Genomic DNA, 21171 nt, shown 5'->3' on the forward strand with positions numbered 1-21171 from the left:
GATTACGTGTCGGCTGGTTCAGATAGTCAGATCTCAACTGGATATTTTTTTCTGGGTTAGGTTAAATGTATGCCGAACAATTTGGGAAAAGGAAGAAAAATAGCATGTCATAGCATATAATATATGTTTATTCTATCAACGTACATTTATCTATACTAGAAAGGTGTAAATATATATTTATTTTTCCTTTTGCGCACGTGTCAATGCAAGGACTAGAGAGTTTAGAGAGTAGCTTGCAAGCAAGAAAGACAAAAGAGTAATGACAAATTACAGAGAAAACGTACTAATGTAGAATAATGTAAAGCAGGAAGCTTGCTTGGGTGCTTAGGTAATTAATTCTATACATAACAAAATATATACATCACATTCAAGGAAATTTAACTTGAAAAATCAAAACACGAATATAAAAAGATGCCCATACAATGAATAATATATTTAATGTTAATATATTCTTAATACTACTCGCCCTTGTCTATTTCAAACTTTTTTTAAGAGAAATGATTTTTTCAGTCATAGAATACATAAGCGTCATGCATTCTTTTTTAAAAAAAAATGAATAGTAAATATAGGATTTATATAAAAGAAATTAATTTTTAATAATATATCTCACTCTTTTTCAAAATGAATGTTTGACATTTACATAATTCATGACTGTATCTAATATAATTCTTTTTTCAATAAATAGAGTGCAATACGTCGAGTATGTAATCAATAAAATAAAATGTAGAGTCATTATTCAAAATCAAGACTTTAAATCTGAAATGGATTAAATCATCTATTATACTAAAATTTAAGTAGATATAAATATGTAAATCTAGTTATTTATATACTTAATGATATCTGTTTTTTTAAATTGGATTGTACAATTCAGTTTAAGAATAAACAAATCTTAATACTATCATAAACCTATTAACTTTTGTCTACACGGGGAAGCAAAGCCATTGATGGGGATCTTTGCCAACACATGAATGTATGTTTTAATATCGGAATAAATAAAAGCACACTCGGGTCACAATCACAAGCTGATCTACCCCCGTTTCATTAACAAACAAAGTAGACGTCAGAGATTACGGCGTTTCACCAACCCCAGACGAAAACGGATGACCTGATGCTGTCATCAACAAAGAGAATAAAGCATTTCATTTCTTTTCTTTTTTCCTTCCCCAAGACAAAAGTAACCTTCTCTTTCTTTAATCACACTGGTTATCAGGTTATAATTAATCTTTTTTGGGTTTTAGGTCTTGCAGGCCGTGTTTGGATGCCGGCTGACGCCAAAGGCACTGTCATGGCCCCACGCGTGGCGTCTGCGGAGCGGATCAACGGCTGCGTACGTGGGAGGATGTAATGCAACGTGAGGGGGATCAGCCCAACTGGTTATATTCAGTGGGGTTAATAAAATAAAATAATTGAATTTTACTTTTTTAAAAAATTTGTACCTGCACAAAGAACATTTCCATGGTGGACAAAGAAGCCCATTATGTGTTTGTGCGATAGCGATGCCTCCACATGAAATGATGATCCTAGGTACTGAAGAATTCATCAATTAAATTGAGCGATTTTGTCTAATATGAGTAATTATTAACTAGTTCAACAAAATATTGATAAATAGTATTTTTATTCTATCATAAGATGATAATTATTAAAAATTAATATTTATATGAATAATTTTAATTATACGACAAATATATCTGTATCTATATCTATAATTTCTTTGTACAACTTATGAATATAGTTTTAAGTAGCTGAAAAGGAACATGCCATTATAAACATGCCTAACAAAGCGCCGCATGCATCCTCAAATCATTGTGTTCGGTTGTTTATACAGCTCCTAGCTAGGTGACTCATACCGCAGTAACCAAACCAATGATAAGGCACTACTAATCTAACTTTGAAAGGGGAAATGACTTTCCGATTACTTTATTTACACTTGTACATGTAGAACCATACCCATTGAGTAAACGAGGTAATGATAATTACAAGCATGATAAATAAAAGATTGTTTTCGATCGGCTAATACAAGGAGAGGAAGAGAGTGATGAGGATGGTGGGATGGATCCATAAGTGAAGGAAAAAAAAAAAAACATCATGAAACCTTGACATGCGCCGCAACAAACAAGCTAGATTAAGATTATGTTTAGATACTTAATTAGATGAAATTTGATCTCATATCATTTTAAAATTTTTCATAATTTCCTTTTTGAATATCACTCAAACACATATATAATACTTTTCAATTTCATTTTTTCAATTTTTTTCATCTAATTATTACTTAATTAGCATAATTTTTCTAAACTTCTAAATAAAACATAAAAAATATAATTTTTTTAAAATTTTAAAATAAAAATAAAAATAATTTATATTTAAATAATATTTTTATTCAATTTTTTTCTCTCATTTTTTAAAATTTAAAAAATATCATACTTTAAATCATTTCACTATTTATAAAATTCTCGTCTCTAAAATTTTCAGTCAAATAAATTGTGGGTGTGATGAAATAATTAAGGATGATGTGACAACAATTAATTTAAATTCAAATAGACTAATAAGGTATATTTTTCACTGGCATAGAGGTCATTTGAACCAAATTAAAAGTAGTAAGAAATGAGAAGATATTGGTACTTAATAAATACATCATAATTTAAAAGCTGAAAAAAGAAGAGGATAAAAGGATGAGAATTAACAATGATGGACCTAATTTATTATTCTAGAGGGGAGCTTTGAATGACTCGGATGCTACTAATAAATCCACCTACAGGATAAACTTCATGAATAGTACAAAAATGCAGTACAGCATGAGGAGCCCCCCACCCTTTAATTTTGGCATTGATTGTGAACTTCAGGACCTTTGATTGGAAATCCTGTGGCGTGGGATAATGAGAGAACCTGGAGCGCATTGATTACAGTTTAATAACTCCCGTGAACCCCCTTAGATTAGATTGAATTTGATTTCAATTATGATTCAGTCAGTCTCAGTCTCTGTCTCTGTCTATTTCTTCCCTCACTGTTTTCCTACTTAAATCAAATGGTCGAATAATAAATCTCCTACTGTAAGCATTATGAGTGCCAAAAATGTTGTGGCAAAGAAAAATCTGTGTCCCAGCGTGCAGCATGAACCATGTTTCCTGCCATATTCTTTTCAACTCAGACAATGACCCGACGATCAAGGTGCTGGAATCATCAAGCGGCTGTCTCAAAGCAGCAGCCATCTCCATTCTCCAACCAAACAGGATTAGGTAATTTGAGAACAAATAGAAAAGATCAATGGACTTCACTTCGGAGTGTTCACTTGACATATATAACATAGAAATGGATATTTTTCTTTCAGAGCTTCTTCAACACTAATATCTTATATATATCATGCCTGTTTGAGCATTCACTCACAAGGTTGAAAACATACACACAAAAGATAAATGTTTGGTTCATATAGATTAAATAAATTTTACCGCTAAAGTGGTAACACAGTTGGTATGAGCTTGTATTTCATGATTTCAAAATCAGGAATTCGAGAGGATATAAGTTAAAACCACTTATGGATACTAAAGCCTGATCTTTGAGTTATAAGATGGACTTTGGAGCAACTAGATATTTTGAGAGTACAATAGTGACAGGTTCAACCTTAACTCTTATGATCATGTTCAGAGAGGGTTACTAAGCTGGTCAGTTCGACTCCTCATTTTGTTGAGAAAATAAAAATACTAAACAAATTTTATAAATTAACTTGACTTGAATTTTAATTTTTGTATTTTTGTATTTTTTTTTATTATTGGTGTGTAAATGGGACGCTTTCTGAGACAAAAGTAAAGGTGGTGAAATTCATCCCAAAATAACATAGTGTCTTGCTGACTTAGATGGCCCCACCTTAAGTCATAAAGTGAAGGGCAAAAAAGCACTCAAACCTAGTAGTTCCAACCTCCGGGAGGGGGGGGTACCGTATGCACTAAAACCTTTTGGCTCCACATGGACAACTTGTTTTTTAACAGCTTTAAATTGCACGACCAAATTCAAAACCTGGATAATACAGCAATTCCCTCCACTAGAGCTAGTGAGCGAGAAAAGAGAGGAAGTCGATAATGACAAGTGGAAAGCAGCACCAATTTCTTTTAGTAAGTAAACAAAGGTGCAGCAACTCACTTGATTTGCTACTCTCTCTTGAACTCTCCATCCATCATCTATTTATCTATCTATCTATCTATGAGAGAGGAGAGAATAGCAGCTCGGACACCTGCCACCCTCTCCTCTCCTCCCCTCTTTCCCAAAGCTTAGAATGGGAACAAAATTGATCATATTTTCATAAAGTTACATTTATCTTCGCGAACAGTCCCAAGCTACCAATCTAGTATCTACCAATTCAACCAAGTTATAATTCGACTAGCATGTGAGAGTTAGGCCTCGTTTATTTTGACAGAGATAAGTTAAAATAAAAGTTAAAATTTAAATAAAATATTATTAAAATATATATTTTTAATATTATTTTTATTTAAAAATTAAAAAAAATTATTTATTTTATTTTATTAAAATATTTAAAAAATATATAATAATTAAATAAGATAAAAATAATTATGAAAACAAATGATCTCTCAGTCAAACAAGCCGCACCGTAAAAGCATCTTAAGCTCTGAATTTATTTGATATACTTCTATATATTCACGTTTGGCCTGAAAAAATTGTAGTTGAAATGAAAAAATATAATTGTAAGCGATTATGCATATTAATACATGCATTCATTCAATATAATTGATCAGAAAGTAGATTTTATTGAAAAAAAAAATACTGATTTAAATTTAAAATATGAAGACAATAATATTAATATGCAGATTGATATGTAAACTTGCTTAAAAAAAAAAAAAATTGACATACTCGATCTCCTACAAAAGTGTAGTAGTTCTTTGCCTAACTCCTCACAAGAATCTATAACAGTACTCCCTTCTGCTATGAAATTTTACCACGGTAGCCAAATCATAACAATAATCTAGACTGATGAATCAATTGCATTCATGAGCACCTTGTTTTCGGTATTAATTGATCAATCAAGAAAAAATATGGGACCAAACTATTTATTTTATTTCATTTCTCAAATTCTCCCTTTTTTAACATCACGTGGTATGAGATTTTTGTTAGCACATGATTTCATACCTTCCATTTCCCTTAGAAAATAGAAAAAAATATAATAAAAATAAAGGAAAGCAACACCACCTGGCACCCATGAGCCAAAAACACAGAAATATTAGCATGTTGTTTGAGTTTGATCTTTCACTTTGACGGTTTATATATATATATATATATTTTTTATTTAATGATTAATAAAATGACTTTTAATATATTGATGTATTTTTTATTTTTTAAAAATATTCAAATATGTTAAAAAAATATAAAAAAAAATTTGTGCTCAATAAAATCCTAACAGTCATTATTAGACGACAATCTAGTACTACTCAAACACAAATGGTGGAATTTTATTCATTTAGTTTTAATTTTTTCTTTATCACACGTGTCATAGTTGACGAAGGGCACAATGTCTGGCGTAGGAAACACTCCCACTTGTGAATCCCTCAACTAGCTCAGTGACGAAAGAATCCATCAACAAAACCTTTTGAAATTGAGCATATTAAAAAATGGGTCCGGCAAGCTGGTCACAATCTGCAAGCCAGGCAAATGGTTGTTTCAATCATTGTTATTTTAGTAAAAGAAAAGGAGAACACCACTCAAAAGGATAAAGAAAAAGAGAAAAAAAGAAACACAAAGCATTTGGCAAATCATAATCATGACATGCAACATCTAATTGATAAGAAACTACCAACCAAGCTAAAGAATGTAAAAAAGTTGGACAGTATAGAAACATATAACTTAGTGGTCCAAGTTCATGTGTAAGAACAATCTTCTAATGCCCTAATTGCCAGTATTGGCAAAACATGTTCATATGCAGTAAAAAAAAAAAAAAATATTGGTTGTTGATTTTTTTGCAGATGGGACAAATTAGAGTCGACAATTCAACATTATTGATGGGGCCAGATACGATACATATTGGCTGATCCAGGTGTTCATGTTTGAAAACCGTGGGGTCATAGGTTTTCTCATAACCTTCTCTCCTCCTTATATATGTATATTTATATAAATAACATCGGGCCAAAGAATTATGACACATCAATGATGTAGACCTAAACTGACTTGGGGGGATGAAAAACATTTACTTGCAATTCCAGTATTGTCGTATTGAACCCCATCATTAATGTAGAAGCTAGTCACACCAGTCAACACAAAAATATAAATTTATAAAAATAAATTTATAAATTAACGTAATTTAATACGTTACATAATAAATAATTTATTTATGCACCGCCACTGCTGGCTTGTAAGTAACAAAACTTTAGAAGAATGCGATATCGGGAAACTAACGATACAGCAACCTCTCTTTGGGCTTGGAGCCCATAAACTCAGACTGGTGTGAAAAAAGAGTCGGGCCGGCTTGAGTTTCGGGTGCTTTACAATGGCTCTGGAAAGTGGCAAGGACTCGGCTGGGTAGCTGGGTCAGGACTCGGGCCGGGTAGGAAGTTAAAAGAGCGTCGCGGAGCTATTTCTTCCCTTAGCAATTTTGTAGTGTTCGTGGCGAAAAGTTCTTGGCCATTAGCCCATTAGCAATAGCACCCCCCAGTTGTAGAAGCCTCAAATTTCGCCATAACATCTACCAAAAAAATGTATTCATTTCAGAGTTTCAGCTTGGGCCTGAAGGACAACGTAGATTTTTTATTTGGGCTCACTTTTAATGTCACTGTCATATCTCCTATTTAAAATACAGTGCATTGGTCCACTTAAAAAAAATTATTGATGTGACAAAATTAAATATTAAAAATCTAAATCTAAATTATGAGTATTTTTATAAAATAATTTATAAAAATAATATCATTTATATTGTAAATTTAAAAATAATTATTTAAATGATTATAAAAACAATTATAGGTATAACAAAATTATTACAATTTTATTGAATATTATTTTACACAACAGCTGTCACTCACTTATGACATGAATTCGAGTAATTTGACGAGCTAAACACATTTGACCATGTATAAACTTTGTAATAATTGATTATTTGTTAATATCTTAGTTTGACGACAGGTGTTATTTGTTAATTATTTCAACTAAAACCGGGTTCTAAACCACATCCACGACCATAACTCTTATATAAAAAATTTTAACTCTGTTTAAAAAAAAATCATAAAAAAACTTAATTTTCCACATATAAATAGGTTAAAGATTATAAAACTTAAATTTTAAATTTTAAATCTTAAAACGAAATTGATAAAATGAATTTTATATATAATTTAAAATTATAAATACATTTAATATTATTCTTATAAAAAAAATTTACTCATCATTTCTATATTATATATTTATTTTTAGTTTTTATTTATTTTTATTATTACTGTTAGTGTAACGTAGAAATGATAAGCTGAATTTTTACTTTTGGAATTGTTAACGCCCTTGGAATCGGATGTTCCTAATCCAGGACAAAGGCGTACTCAATGGTTAATTAGGAGTCTGGGACGCCGTCTGTCACCGTACGCAAACTCCTATTCCAACTAGACCTATGTTCATCTCATTGTCCAGCAAGATTTTGACGCGTCAGCTACCGCGCTTGGTTTGTATCCAATCACAATGACGGTTGTGACGCTACGCACGGGGATCCTAGCAATCTCTTTCTTCACCAGCTCTAACTATAAAAGTGGAAAAAACGAAGCCGGTGTTTTATTACGAGAGACAGCGAGCCGGAAGGAAAAGAACCGAGGAAAGAGAAGGAAAGGGGAGGGTTCACCTGTGATTCTCCAACGCTCTCGTTCTTCATCCTTTAGCGGCCACCGGATCTACCATTAATCATGGTAATTTTATTTGCTACTAGCAATTTGTAGTGTTAATTCGTTATTTTTTATCCTCGGTTTCTGGTTGAGTTGTTGTTTGTTTCTTTTATTTTTTGAATTATGTTGTTGGTATCGTGGTTTTTTCTTGATATGTTCTTATGCCGGATAATTGATTGCTACATCGATCTGATCTAGCCGAGTTTTGCTAGAATGGTTAGGATCAATGAAGGATCTCTTACAGATTCTGCCAATATTTTTTATGTTGATCATAGAAGCTTCATGATTGATTCGCTGAGATGTAACATAATTACAATTTTTTGGGAAATGATAAGCGCATATCACATGCCACTACCCTGCTTTTTTTTTTTTTTTTTTTTTTTTTTAGCATTAAATGGTATAGCACTATTAAGATTAGCATCCTCTAGATTTCTTTGCGATGCTCAGCTTTTATTATTGTAACCATACGCTATTGAAAGTTTAAGGATTTTCTTAAAAGTTTCCAAACGTTTTTTTTTTTCTATAACAAGACTTCTTCATTAATACTAGAGAATTACAAAGCATATTTGGCAAACACTAAGATCATACACATGCCAAGCATATTTGGCAAGTCTGTGTGCTCCTTCATTTCCATGCGTTCAATATGCTGTATTTTGCAGTTCCTGCAGGTCTTCATCAACTCTTTAGTCTCTTTAATAAGATTACCCAGTAAAGACAGAGACTCTCTTCCATCATGAAGTGCTTGTACCATTAACAGTGAATCACTTTCTACAATAAGATCAGTTATGCCCCTATGAAGGCAGAATTGCAGTCCTCTGAAAATAGCCAATAGTTCAATCTCTATAGGGTCTAACTCCTTACTTGCTGTCAAAAGAACTTCTCCCTTATTCCCTTATCATCTCTAAGTAGGATTCACACCCCTGCTTTTTGCTGATCATGAAATATAGCCCCATCTACATTGAGCTTCAAGACGCCTTGTAGGGGGAGGTATCCAACTGCATTTAACTCTACTAGTCGGCTTTGCACAATTCCTAACCTCTTTATGATCTGTCAATAAAGATAGGGCCGCATTCACTACTTCTTCAGGCTTTAGATCTTTATTCTCATAAACTTTTTGATTTCTTCTATGCCAAAAGCCCCAAGCAATAAGAAAAAACTTTTCCAGCTCCTCCTTGTTACCTCTAGCTTGCACCTGTCTAGCTATATCAACAAATTCTATATTTCTTGCCTCAGTTTGCATTTATAAACTCTGATTCTCCCAGCACTCTTTCAGAGTTGGACAGTAGTATAGTGCATGTGTAAGATCCTCCACTTCATCACAACAGAACTGACAGCTCTCATCCGTTAGTACCTGCTTCTTCTTTAAATTAGCTTTTGTGGGTAGCCCATTCTTGCAGGCTCTCCAAGCAAAAACCTTCACCTTGTTTGGGATCTGTAACTTCCACAGAACTATTTAATCAGAAATAACGGTTAGCATTTTAAGAAATCTACCATGGAAATCCAGAGGATCTATATTTAAATAAATATGATGATAAAGCATCTAGATAATATTATTGTAACATAGTCGGTAAATCCCAAAATCATTATAAAGCTCGGTTTCACCTGATAATAAATCATTATAAAACACCTCTTTCATTCTTATTTACCTGATTCATATATCTCTCATACAATGTGGGACTTGTTGGGGCATTACAAATATTATTTTGGAACTATAAATAATAATTCATCCGTAGGTATGAGAGAAACCATGGGTTTTTGTATTTTAGTACACTGTGCTTTCTCAGCATATATACTTTGATTTGAAGTGTTTAAGATGTTTTCAGCCAGATATTGAAATCTTAATTCAAGTTGAAATTGGAAAATTGGAAGTATTATTTTCTTATTTGGGGTGTTTGTGTAGACGACATCAAGGCGACTTGCGGACAGGAAGGTGGAGAGGTTCGAGAAGAACATTTTGAAGAGAGGAGCTGTGCCCGAAACAACCACAAAAAAAGGAAAGGACTATCCTGTCGGTCCTGTTCTGCTTGGCTTCTTCATCTTCGTTGTCATCGGTTCATGTAAGACTCTCTTTCCTTAGTAACCTTTGTACCTATTTGTTATCTCTGTTTTGTTTTGTTTTCGTTCAAGGACATGCCGTTTCTTATGAAAAATTTTGACTTGGAGAATGTCAGTAGTACAAAATAACTCGAGTCTTCATGTCAACTGTGAACTTAAATGATTAGCCCATTGACGTAGACTAGCACGTGGATTGAATGGCTCCATAACATCTATTCTGATTATTAAAATGTGAATAAAAAAAATACCAATAAAAAAGAAGTGAAGAATCAAGCTATGCTGGTTTTGAAGATTTATATATGCAGCTATCTACTGCTGATCTTTGGGACTTTGTAAGAGTTGGGACCGCTTAGAAATCTTAGTTTTATGAATATGAATACATGGGATATCTATTATTTATGATTTGAAATCTCAGCAAGGTAATGCCCTTCAAACCCACACCTAGGGAGTAATCCCGGGTTCATGACCCCATCCAACATGACCGTGTATCAAGCAATTCAGGGAAACTCCTCGAACAGAATCAATTCCAAGATATCTGCGTCTACAACTTATCCCAACACTGTGATGGGTGAGCATGAAACCCAAAGATCTAGTTCAAATCAGATGCATTGAAAATTAACCTTGTCTTCCCACCCTTTTTAAGTCAAATTGGGGCTTTCTTTGTACCCAGTGGGGTCACGGGATTTAACGTTCATTTCATTAATATATATATATATATATATGTATTCTCCAATTGTTCCTTTTGAGGCTTTCTGATTTCATCTTTTCATTGTTTAAACAGCTCTCTTTCAGATAATTAGAACAGCAACAAGTGGAGGCATGGCTTAAACATATCCTGGCTTTGAGAGATGGCGGCAAATGTGTTCCTGTTATGTCTTTTTTATTCTTTTTGTTGGCTGTCTAGAAAATTTATGTGATATCAATTAGAGTTCGCTCATGTCATGATGAAGTCAAGAACTTTTAATAAATGATATAATCTATCATATGCTTATACTATATTTATATTTATCCCATATAAATGTATCTTGTTTCTTTATTTGAGAAATTATATCACTTCCCTTCTATGGAAAGGAATCAGAATGACCTCGTTTGCATTTGTGTGTGGACTTTCAATTTTCTGATATCTGAAAGTGTCCGGAAGCGACCTGTGCATAAATGCTTGCTTTTGTTACATGACTGCCTCTTACAAGTGCCAATGTCATTGAATGAAAGCAGTCGTTCTCATACGCATTCCTTGTCTATGCGCACCAATCTTAAGAGGGTCTGGAGAAAAATCCAGAGATATCCTATAATAAGTGCACGAAAAAGTTTGATTACACTGCTCCGAGCTCACAATTTAGGTGCCTTGTAAAATCTCTGGTTGTAAGACTGCTGATCACGAAAACATATATATATATATATATATATGTATGTGTGTGTGTGTGTGTGTGTGTGTGTTTCTAAGATTGTATTGGTTGCTGCTTAGATTACATTAGGGGTAGCAACTAAAGACGGCCGAGGGCCTGCCTCTAATGAAGGTTTATCCCCGAGTCAGCCTCAGCAGTCTAATGAAGTAGTAACTACTATGCTTTTCATTCTCATAGATTTCTCCACAGAAGATGTTCGCCATCTAAACAGAGACTATACAGGATACACATCTTGCTGACTGAGAAATAGGCATTCTGGACCATGCTTTCTGAAACCAAATAGTACCTTTTGTCAAGTTTGTACATGGAAAAAAGGAAAGCTGATCATCACAGAACCCATAGTACCAACTTTTGAACTTAAACAACAATGAAAATGTGGCTGAAACTAATTTGCAGAAAAAGCTTAAGCCAACCATGCATTAAACCAGTGCTGAAATGAAAAACTCATTAGACACACTGTTGCGAGAAACTGAACTTAAGCAACAGCAGTCAGGCAAGGGTGAAATGCAGTGCCACACGCAATCCACTGCCGCTTCCTCCCACGTGGCACCACACAGCCAGGAACCTTCAGCCATTCCCTGCTTGATACATTATAGGTAACCAATCGGTTCATTTGTTTTGATCTCAAGGACAGCATGAGCAAGCCTTTGTTACCCAAGCAAGTCATCCTAACGTGCTTTCCGTAAAACTCCAAGCACCATATGTTTGGCATTCTGTCAACCTCCTTCCACAAGAGCGTCATCTTCTGCAGCTCCCATATGCAAACACACGTGGCTGCATTCTTCGTCAGCAACCCTACAAGCATGATCCGGCCCCCGCACTCAGCAAGTGTGTGGTCGGTCAGATGTAGCGGGGCTGGGATTATGTCCTGCTTCCAAACTCCAGTTGCCATATCATAGGACACAATCCCTTCAGGATCTGAACGCATGAAGTGAAGTGTTCCATCACTGGAAACAGCCTGTGACCGGAAGTTCAGGGATAACGGCAGCTTAATACTAGAGGGCATGTTTCCTGGACGGGTCCAAGAGTTCTTTACTGAGTCATAAACTTCAAACTCCCCATCACACCCTACCCACAGGATCTTATAGCCCTCAATGGTTGAATTCCCATTCAGAGTCATCCCCACTGCAACACGAGACCAGACCTTAACTGATCTAGCTGGCAACTCTTTGAAAGACTGACTCAGAGGATTGCATACGTAGAAGTTCCTATGACCAATATCCAGAAAACAGACCAGTCCCCCTGCTGAAGCCACTGGCAAAATGATAATTTTATTTGGTAGAGAAGAAATGGAGGGATGGTGCCATTTCTTCAAGGAAGGGTCATACATAGCTCCAGAATTCACGTTTTCATGGGTAATGGTGTAAAACCAGGGATTGCCTTGTGGCACTTGAGCACAGTACTGAGAGAAACTTTGAGAGTTCAGTAAGTAATTCCATTTCTGGCAAACTGAGCGAAAGCGGAAGAAAGTAGCAATGGGAAGTCTTGCAATAACAGCTTCAAATAGGTCTTCTGGAAAATCCTTCCAAATTTGTTGTTCCATCACCTCAACTGTATTGGCGGTCCTGGATGATTTTCCCCGGGTCCGCTCCTTCCGCGATTTCTTAGCAGGTGGAGGCTTGTAAGGCTCCAACATCTTGAGACTTCCAGACTTTCCAGCTGCCATTATAAGACTGTAGTAATCATCTGTAGAACCATCATCGACATTGAGGAAGCACCACCTGTGTAAAGAAAGATGAAGTCATCAGTATATCTTCTATTGGAGGTGAATTGCTGTGCCCATGCCAAACCATATGAGCCAAATAATTTCACAGAAAAGGAAAGAAAAAGGACACATATAAAAGCCAATGAAATGTTTGAATTTGAATGCTGGAAAATTCATGACAAATAAAAAGCATTAATTTTTACATGTTAAAATACATTAAAGACCGCTATTTATTTACTTAGCATTTACAAGAACTTCTATAAAGATGAGCGTCAAACTAAAACATAAAAGTTGAACAGGAACTGAAGAGACTATAATATAGTTTCCTGAACTTCTATCGAGTTTTGAAAGAGTATACTTTTGAACATCTATAAATCGTTATACCTCGAGATAAAGTTAAAACATTAAATACAACTTCTATCATTTCACCCATGCTACAATTATTCAGTGGTCCTTATCATTATAGATATCCTTAAACTCAAGAGGAAGGAAAACAAGGTGGATTATGTACTCGCTACAAAGTGTTAATTATATGAAATAAGTAGATTAGGGAACACCAAAATTTAGTAAATCAAGAAATCACTGCACTGATCACATGTGTATTTCAAAAGCAAAATGGAATATAACTATTTGGAGGGAGAAGATATATATCAACATGCTTGGAAAGAAGATCACCTAGGGAAATGAAAGGGAAGAATACCCAGGCAAAAATATATGAAATAAAGGAAATGGGAAGAACAGTTTGTAACCTAATAGGAAACCTAGTGAAAATGATGTCAAAACATAGCAAAACAAAGGAAACCCCCCTACAAACACAAAAAAAAAAAAAAAAATGAAAAATGCAATTTTGAGCAACTGAGATATAACTGGCTAGACATCCACAATTATTCAGGGATTTTTTTTATTGGGTGGAAACAAAAGAAGTGGGATGGAGGGACTTCCTTCCTCTCTAACCAACCATTTTGTCTTCCAAGCAATTTGGGACGAAATGGAAAAAATAGGAGAGAGAAAAAATATGCATCAATGTGTAATGGGTGTACAACCAACAAAACATTTCCTTTTTCTCTAACTCTTTCAGACAAACCAAACCTCTCCCTTTTCTATCCTTTGTCGCATGCTTTCTACCAGGCTAGAGATAGTCTTAGTGACAACAGCTTGGGCATGCTAAGGAAGAAGCGAATCTAACGATGTTAAACAGTTGTAAAAATTTCAGTTGCTGAGATAAATAGTTTGCAATTTTCTTGAAGCTTAGTATCAATTCTATTAGAGTCCTTGCCAGAAGTTTGTGCGCAAGAGTCTAAAGGAATTTGTGACGTTGAAAGTAATTATGGTCTGAAACTACTTCCACTGTGTTCCACACAACTTGTTCGAGTCTGATATTCATTGTGTATGGGGATACAAGTCAACAACTCCAAGATAATACAGGCATAGCCAACACCTAGTTTTTACAGTTCTTCTTTCATGATAATTTTTTTAATTTGTCAGGAGAGGGGCAGGGATGATAGATGGTAAGTCTATGCACTAAAAGAAGACAAGGATGCTCCACCTTAAGTAGAAGATAGCCAGAGCTCAAAATTATGAACTCCTCATTTAGTATACATAACCAGTTTGATGTAATGAACCACTCGAGTCAACCAAACCTAATTAAACAATTCAAACATCTTCGTTCAGACTATTTACTTTAAAATCGTTGATGACTCCGCTTATGTAAATGATTAATTCCTGAGTAAGAGGAAAGAAAATGGTGAATTGGGCATGGCTAAAATTGTCAGTCATCGATTTCACATCGAGAGTGGATTTCGGATTGAGTTGCATTGCACGTATTAATTTAAAGTCTTGCATAACCAACTAGCACATAACGGCACGGATGTGTACAGAAATCTAGTCATATGGACAAAGTTATTGGTCAGTTTTGTCCTTCTTAAGAACGATTTTGACCCAAGTTTTCGAGCTGAAAAGCGTTACTTTTTTTCTTGTAGAAAAAAGGAAGAGAAAAAGGGTCACATTAAAATGAAAGAAGTATCACAAAACAATTTAACTTACCAAACTCACCAAGAAACTAAGAACAAAACACAATTCACAAACAAAACGAGAAGAAATCAAACAAGTTAAGGAAAGCAGAATGCCTATTCAGAAGAACGCATATCCCCACCTCCAAAAAGAAGTAAAAGTAAAACCTCACAGAATAATAACTAAATCGCATAAATAGTCGGTACACAGCATAGATTTTGGAAAAGCCCGCAAAGATCGAGAGAGAGAGAAAAGGGGAAGAGACCTGTTGTGTTGCTGAGAGTGGAGTTGGGAGAGAGGCAGTGGATGAAGAGGTTGAAGAGGATGAGGAGGACGAGAGCCGTAGAGTTCCAATAGCTCTTGAAGCTGACCGACGAGCTGCCTGAGCATGGCCAGCTCTTCCATGACCCAGCCAATGGCCACCCACCCCGATTCTCTCTCTCTCTCTCTCAACGAAAGAAACTAAAAAACTAAGAAACCCAAAAAATACAAAATAAAACCACCAAGGACAACAAGTCCTCCCTCTTCGATCTCTTTCTCTCTCTGTGTCTCTGTTGCAGGCCCTGTCGATAAGTGGTAATTATGCTGACCTGACCCTGAGTCCTGACCACCACCCCCAACTCCCACGCAACGTTGTAGTAGTACTTGCTCTCTCTCTCTCATTATCCCGTGTTGTGTTGTTTTTCTTCATTTTCACCCTTACCATTTTACCCTTTTGCCCCCTTCCTCTTTCTTTTTTTCTCCTTGCGGATCGGGTCGGTCCACTTATATCTCCAACCCGCTTTTGTGAAATTCCAAGACTACCAACTTTAACGCTTTTATTTCCAACAATAAAAAATCCCCCTTCCATGGGAAGATCATTAGGACAAATTGGGTGGAGAAAAATAAGGAAACTACCATTTCCATAAACCAATCCTAAGCTCACTTGAAAGCCATTTTTAAAGGTTTATTTCATAAACACTTTTGTCTTGAATAAATTGTGTATTAAATTAGTGAAGAATGCTCATAAATTCTAACACAATTGGAGAGGCTTCTACTATCTTTATTGGGCCAGCCGTCTTACATAATCTAAGCCAACCCTCTCTAAAGAAAAAAGAAAAAAGACACCACTATTCTTTTAGAGCATTGGCATTAGATTAGCTATTTTATTCTTCAAATTTTAAAGAATATGTAACTTTTTCACTTTTAGCTAATAATTCAAAACTTAAAGTCTATATTGGATTAGTCATCACACTCTTTATAATAATAAAATATTATTATTTTTTATTTTTATAATTAATTTTTATTTTTTAATTAATTCTATTTTCATACCCTCCTATAATCACCAACAATTATATTCATTTTCATTTTCACAATTCAATAAACAAAATTTCATCACACGATATCAATATTATCAAAATAATTTCATCGATCTTCAATACAACCAAGCCAATTCTCACAAACATAATCACCAACTAATGCAAAATTTACAAAAAAAATTGCCACTATAATGACTTCCATCTCAAGAAGATCCCCATAGATTTTTTTTATTAAGCTATACAAACCCACATACTTGATACCACTACCAGTAGGTCTTGAATACACTACCTCACCTTCTATCTCATTCTTGTGAAAGAGAAAATCAAAGTCATTTATGCCATAGTTCACTAGAACAATATAATTTCTCTCAACTCAGTGATGCATGACTCAACAAGCCACCAGGCACCTCCACCAGCATTTATCTCCAACAAGCCCAATACATTCATCTATCCTTGGCTTATGGTGATGATGTTGCGTTTAAGAAAGGAAGAGCACACCCATGATCTTCCTTTTCATTCTATATCGTTCATGTAATATTATCAGACTTTTTGGGTCGTTACACTGGATCTTCCCAATTAGTTTTTTTCTTTTGTTCATCTTCAGTACAATAGGCTGCCATCCTAGTTGCTGCCCACATTCTCAACTACTAAAACAATGAAACAATGCTACTGAAACATACAAATGCTTGTCAAGTCAAAGCTGTTGAAACAGCTTAAACAAGCATGAGCTATTGGAAAATTTAATAATCCAAAACAAGCTTAAACAAGCATGGCATTTCTGCTAAATTGCTTAATTATGTTCTAAACTTTTTTGCAGCTTGTTTTCAAATCCAATCACGAGCTAGTTTTTTTCTCTTCCACACTAATAACGTCAGAGTTGGAATAATGGCAAGCCCAAATTGCAGTTGAGAAAAATAATGAAAGGAAATGAACAGATACATTTAAGAGAGAAGGTATCCCTTTCTTTTCGTCAAGTGTGGAAGGTTTGAATATTAAGCAATCTCTCTCTCTCTCTCTTCTCTTTTAAAAAGTCTTCATCTAATCTCTCCTCCCTAGTATTCCATTCCAGAACAAAATCACTCCCAAAAAGCGAGTCTTTTTGTAATTCATTCTCCCTTTGTTCCATCTTTTACTCAAGGAATAGAAAGAAAGACAAATGTGGTAGAAACAGTCCAAAAGATCTTGTTTCAGAGAATCTCTCAAAGCTCTTGAAGCTGATATACAACATGCCAACACCCTGTAAGTTTATACCACTGCTAGTCTGCTACTACATACAAAATGCCCAGACTTTTTTTCTTTTCTTTTTTGTCAAAACACAACACACGAGTTCAAACCAACACTCACAGCAGTTTACAGAAGCTGCTGAAAACAAGCAGCATAACTAGAAGCTCAGCCCACGCTCCAAATAATTCAATCGACAGTTCGGGGAATTCAAACAATATCAACAAAATCAAACCCATACATCAACAAAATCAAACCAAAACACCAACAAAATCAAACCCAAACAATAAAATCAAGAGTAGAATCAAGGCTAGGGTTTCGAATCAAACCCAAAAAACATCAACAAAATCAAATCCAAACAATAAAAATCAAGAGTGAAATTTCGGCTAGGGTTTCGAATCTTACCGTGCTGGAGAGTGCCGTCGCAGGAGAGAATGGTTGCCGGAGAGAATGGTTGTGGGAGAGAATGGTTGCGGGAGAAGAGAAATGGGGAAGAAGAGAAAGAGGGAAGAAGAGAAAAAAAAAAAGTAAAAGAAGAGAAAGAAGGAACAGACGCAGGAGTTGGAAGAAGAGAAGAAGAGAAAAAAAAAATAGAAGAAGAGAAAGGAGCGCGAGAGAGAAATAGGGAAGAAGAGAATGAAGAAGAGAAGAAGAAACGCGGGAGAGGAAGAGGGAAGAAGAAAAAGAAAGAATCGCGGGAGAGATGATCAAAATTAATAAACAATTCATTTAGACTTCAAACAGTTATTTTCATCTTTGAAAAGAAAGATGAAATTACTGTAGATTAAAATTCATTTGAAAAGGTTTTGGCTAATTCAATGCTGGTCAACTTTCTATAAAGTTATTTAAATTTGAAGATGAAAGACACTTTAAAGAAACCGATGCGAATGCTCTTAGGAATTCTACTAGCCAATAGGTATTCATACTTGTAGGGATCTTAACATTTGAATGTTGAACTGAGTTCAGTTGAGTTGAGTCGAGTTGAGATATAGTAAAATATAATTAGAATATTATTTTTTAATATTATTGTTATTTTGAAATTTAAAAAAATTGAATTGTTTATTATATTTTGTATTGAGATTTTAAAAAATTATAATGATCAGTTAAGATGAGTTTAGAAAGCAAACGAATAAGTGAGCATTTAAGAAAGGAAAAAGCTATATTCATCTAGGGATTCTCTCGATTGTGTTTTTTGTTTTTTACTTAATGATTAAAAAAATAATTTTTCATAAATTTGTAATTTTTTAAAAAAATAATTATTAAAATAATTTAAAAAATGCTTGAAAAAAATCACATAAAATTAAAGAGTGCAAAATGCACTTATCGGTGGGCAGAGTCGAGACACCTCTCGATGGCCCTGCTCTTTGATAAAAGTCACTCGTGGCCTTACCCTTGTTTACTATTTCTAGGATTAGCTAACCATAGAGAGGAGGCCTGCTAAGAAATTGACAACTGAATTATTACCTACATGATTAAATATATGTATTTTTCAATATAGTTAGACTTTAAACTACGAGTCTAGCATTTGGTATTACATATATGAAATGTATGTACTCTTTTTATATCTTATCTTGTCCCATAATTTGTATGGCCATGGTAAATCACTGTTTGCTCCACAAATTTAAATTAATAGAAATAAATAAATTTAATTATTTATATTTATATTTATAGTATGTAGTAATATTTCAAAATAATGCTAAGGATTTCCCTGCATTATTAATCTACTTTTACGAGAACTTGAATTTAAAAAAAAAAAAAAAATAGTCTTGTTCTAAGGTGGACAGGGTCCGGCTGAAAATGGGGGGCATTGGGTTTAATCGAATACAAGCGTTGGGGGGGTATAAAAGTAAAACTGGTATATCAACACGTTGTCGTATTTGATACCCTACTCACACGAGGTTGATTAATGATTATGGCCAAAGATGACTCAGAAAAACCTTGTTGAAGCAGCTATTTTTGTATAAAAAATCAACGGCTGATGTTAAATCTGTCCCATGCAACTTTTATTTCTTCGTTCTTCTTCCACGCTCACGGTATGATTGTCCCACCACTTTTACATTCTTTATGATGATTTTGTTAGATTTACGGAAGTACCTACTAATCAATGCCCACTTCCCCCTTCTTACTCAATTGTCATAAATGCCCTTTTCCTAGCGTCTTTTCCCTTTTATATAATTTTCTTTCTTGATGGATGGGTCTTTATTTCTTTATAGACAGCACACCTAATAGTTTTACGCTTCATTAAACTCAAGCAATTAAATTGATTCAAGTAAAATTGAAGTAATTTCCTTTTATAATTTATTCTCTTTGGGTCCCCATAATGATGTTGGGAACTAAACCACATCATAGGAAAGTATTTTATCATTACTATTTGTTATTATTTAATATTTTATTATTATCTTTTTATTATTATATACAAAATATTTGAGATCACCTCATTATCTAAACGTAATCTTAAACGAACTCTCGATAATCATACGATGTATATGTACAAATTAATCGAAATTGATATTCTCAAGTTCTATGGATGTTATTGGCTGTTCAAAAATAGTCTAGAAATTTTGAAAGATCCTTGTACTAAAAGCCAACGCCTTCAATTTACCTAATAAACGGTTACAACCAAACTGTCATATACACCATATGAATACAACTCTTCCCCCAACAAAGACCCGGAAGTGATGGTCACGGCAAATACATTATGAATGTTGCTTCAACGTAGCACTTGGGGCATTGTCTACATGCCTTTAATGTTAGGTTAAACACAATACAAGAAATTGTTATGAACTGGGTTTTCTTTCTTTTCCCTATTTCTCAATTGTAATTGTTTGGATGGATGGATGGATGGATGGGTTTGGCGCAATGAAGTTGGTGGATTGAAACGAAATTTAAGCTTATTATGCCCACGATGATGGTAAAGGGCGTTCAAGGAACCAAAGTAAAAGAAGGTAGGCTCGTTTTGTTGACTATGAAATTCCTCTCCCTTGATTATTCGGGGGAAGTTGAATCTAAGGGATGCACAAAATCATGAAGAAGCATGGGTGAGAGAAAAATTAAAGGGAAGAAATGGTATGGAAGAGTAATTTGGAGGGAGAAAAGTGGACAGAGAGAGTAATGATGATGGAGAGAGGCCAAAAGGGAAGGTAATTGGGGGAGGAGGGAAGGTTTTGAATTGAATGATTAGATTTGTCAAACCAAGAGGGGGAAGCGGTGGGTAATGATTTCTTGTGTCTAGGGAAGAGAGGTTTTGGTCCTTGGTGGGTATGATAGCTCATGATGATCATCATCATCATCATGGATTCCCTTCTTTTACGTGTGCATTTGTTTACTCTTTTGCTCACTTTTTTGAATCTGGGTTTCCTTCTTCCCATTCATCTCATGTACTTCAGCTATGAGTATTCACGTGGGATTCTTTATCCTATTTATTTAAAATATATCAATAAATTTATTTATTTTTTTTAAATATACTATACATCTATAGATATATATATATATATTATATTATTTAAATATTATTTTTTAAAATTTTAAATATTTTTTCTAATTATCAATAATATCTTCATATCTTTTTATATTTATAATATTGCTTCATATATCATGTCGTATAATTATATTTTATTTTAGATCAA

The 21171-nt window shown here is 34.3% G+C and overlaps 2 protein-coding genes across 2 annotated transcripts; one reads left to right on the forward strand and one right to left on the reverse strand.

The window, feature by feature from the left end:
- Positions 1–7731: 7731 nt before the first annotated feature.
- LOC109003195 (stress-associated endoplasmic reticulum protein 2-like) lies at positions 7732–10988 on the forward strand. The gene is made up of 3 exons (XM_018981235.2): positions 7732–7874; positions 9751–9907; positions 10687–10988. The coding sequence occupies exons 1-3, from the start codon at positions 7872–7874 to the stop codon at positions 10731–10733; spliced, it is 207 nt and encodes a 68-aa protein (XP_018836780.1). The 5' UTR covers positions 7732–7871; the 3' UTR covers positions 10734–10988.
- Positions 10989–11453: 465 nt separating this feature from the next.
- LOC109003194 (F-box only protein 6) lies at positions 11454–15680 on the reverse strand. Its single transcript, XM_018981234.2, has 2 exons — positions 15292–15680; positions 11454–13032 (listed from the first exon to the last, which is right to left on the reverse strand). The coding sequence occupies exons 1-2, from the start codon at positions 15429–15431 to the stop codon at positions 11787–11789; spliced, it is 1386 nt and encodes a 461-aa protein (XP_018836779.1). The 5' UTR covers positions 15432–15680; the 3' UTR covers positions 11454–11786.
- Positions 15681–21171: the final 5491 nt, after the last annotated feature.

This window comes from Juglans regia, chromosome 13 (genome assembly GCF_001411555.2).
Source record: "Juglans regia cultivar Chandler chromosome 13, Walnut 2.0, whole genome shotgun sequence".
NCBI classification, from domain to species: domain Eukaryota; kingdom Viridiplantae; phylum Streptophyta; class Magnoliopsida; order Fagales; family Juglandaceae; genus Juglans; species Juglans regia.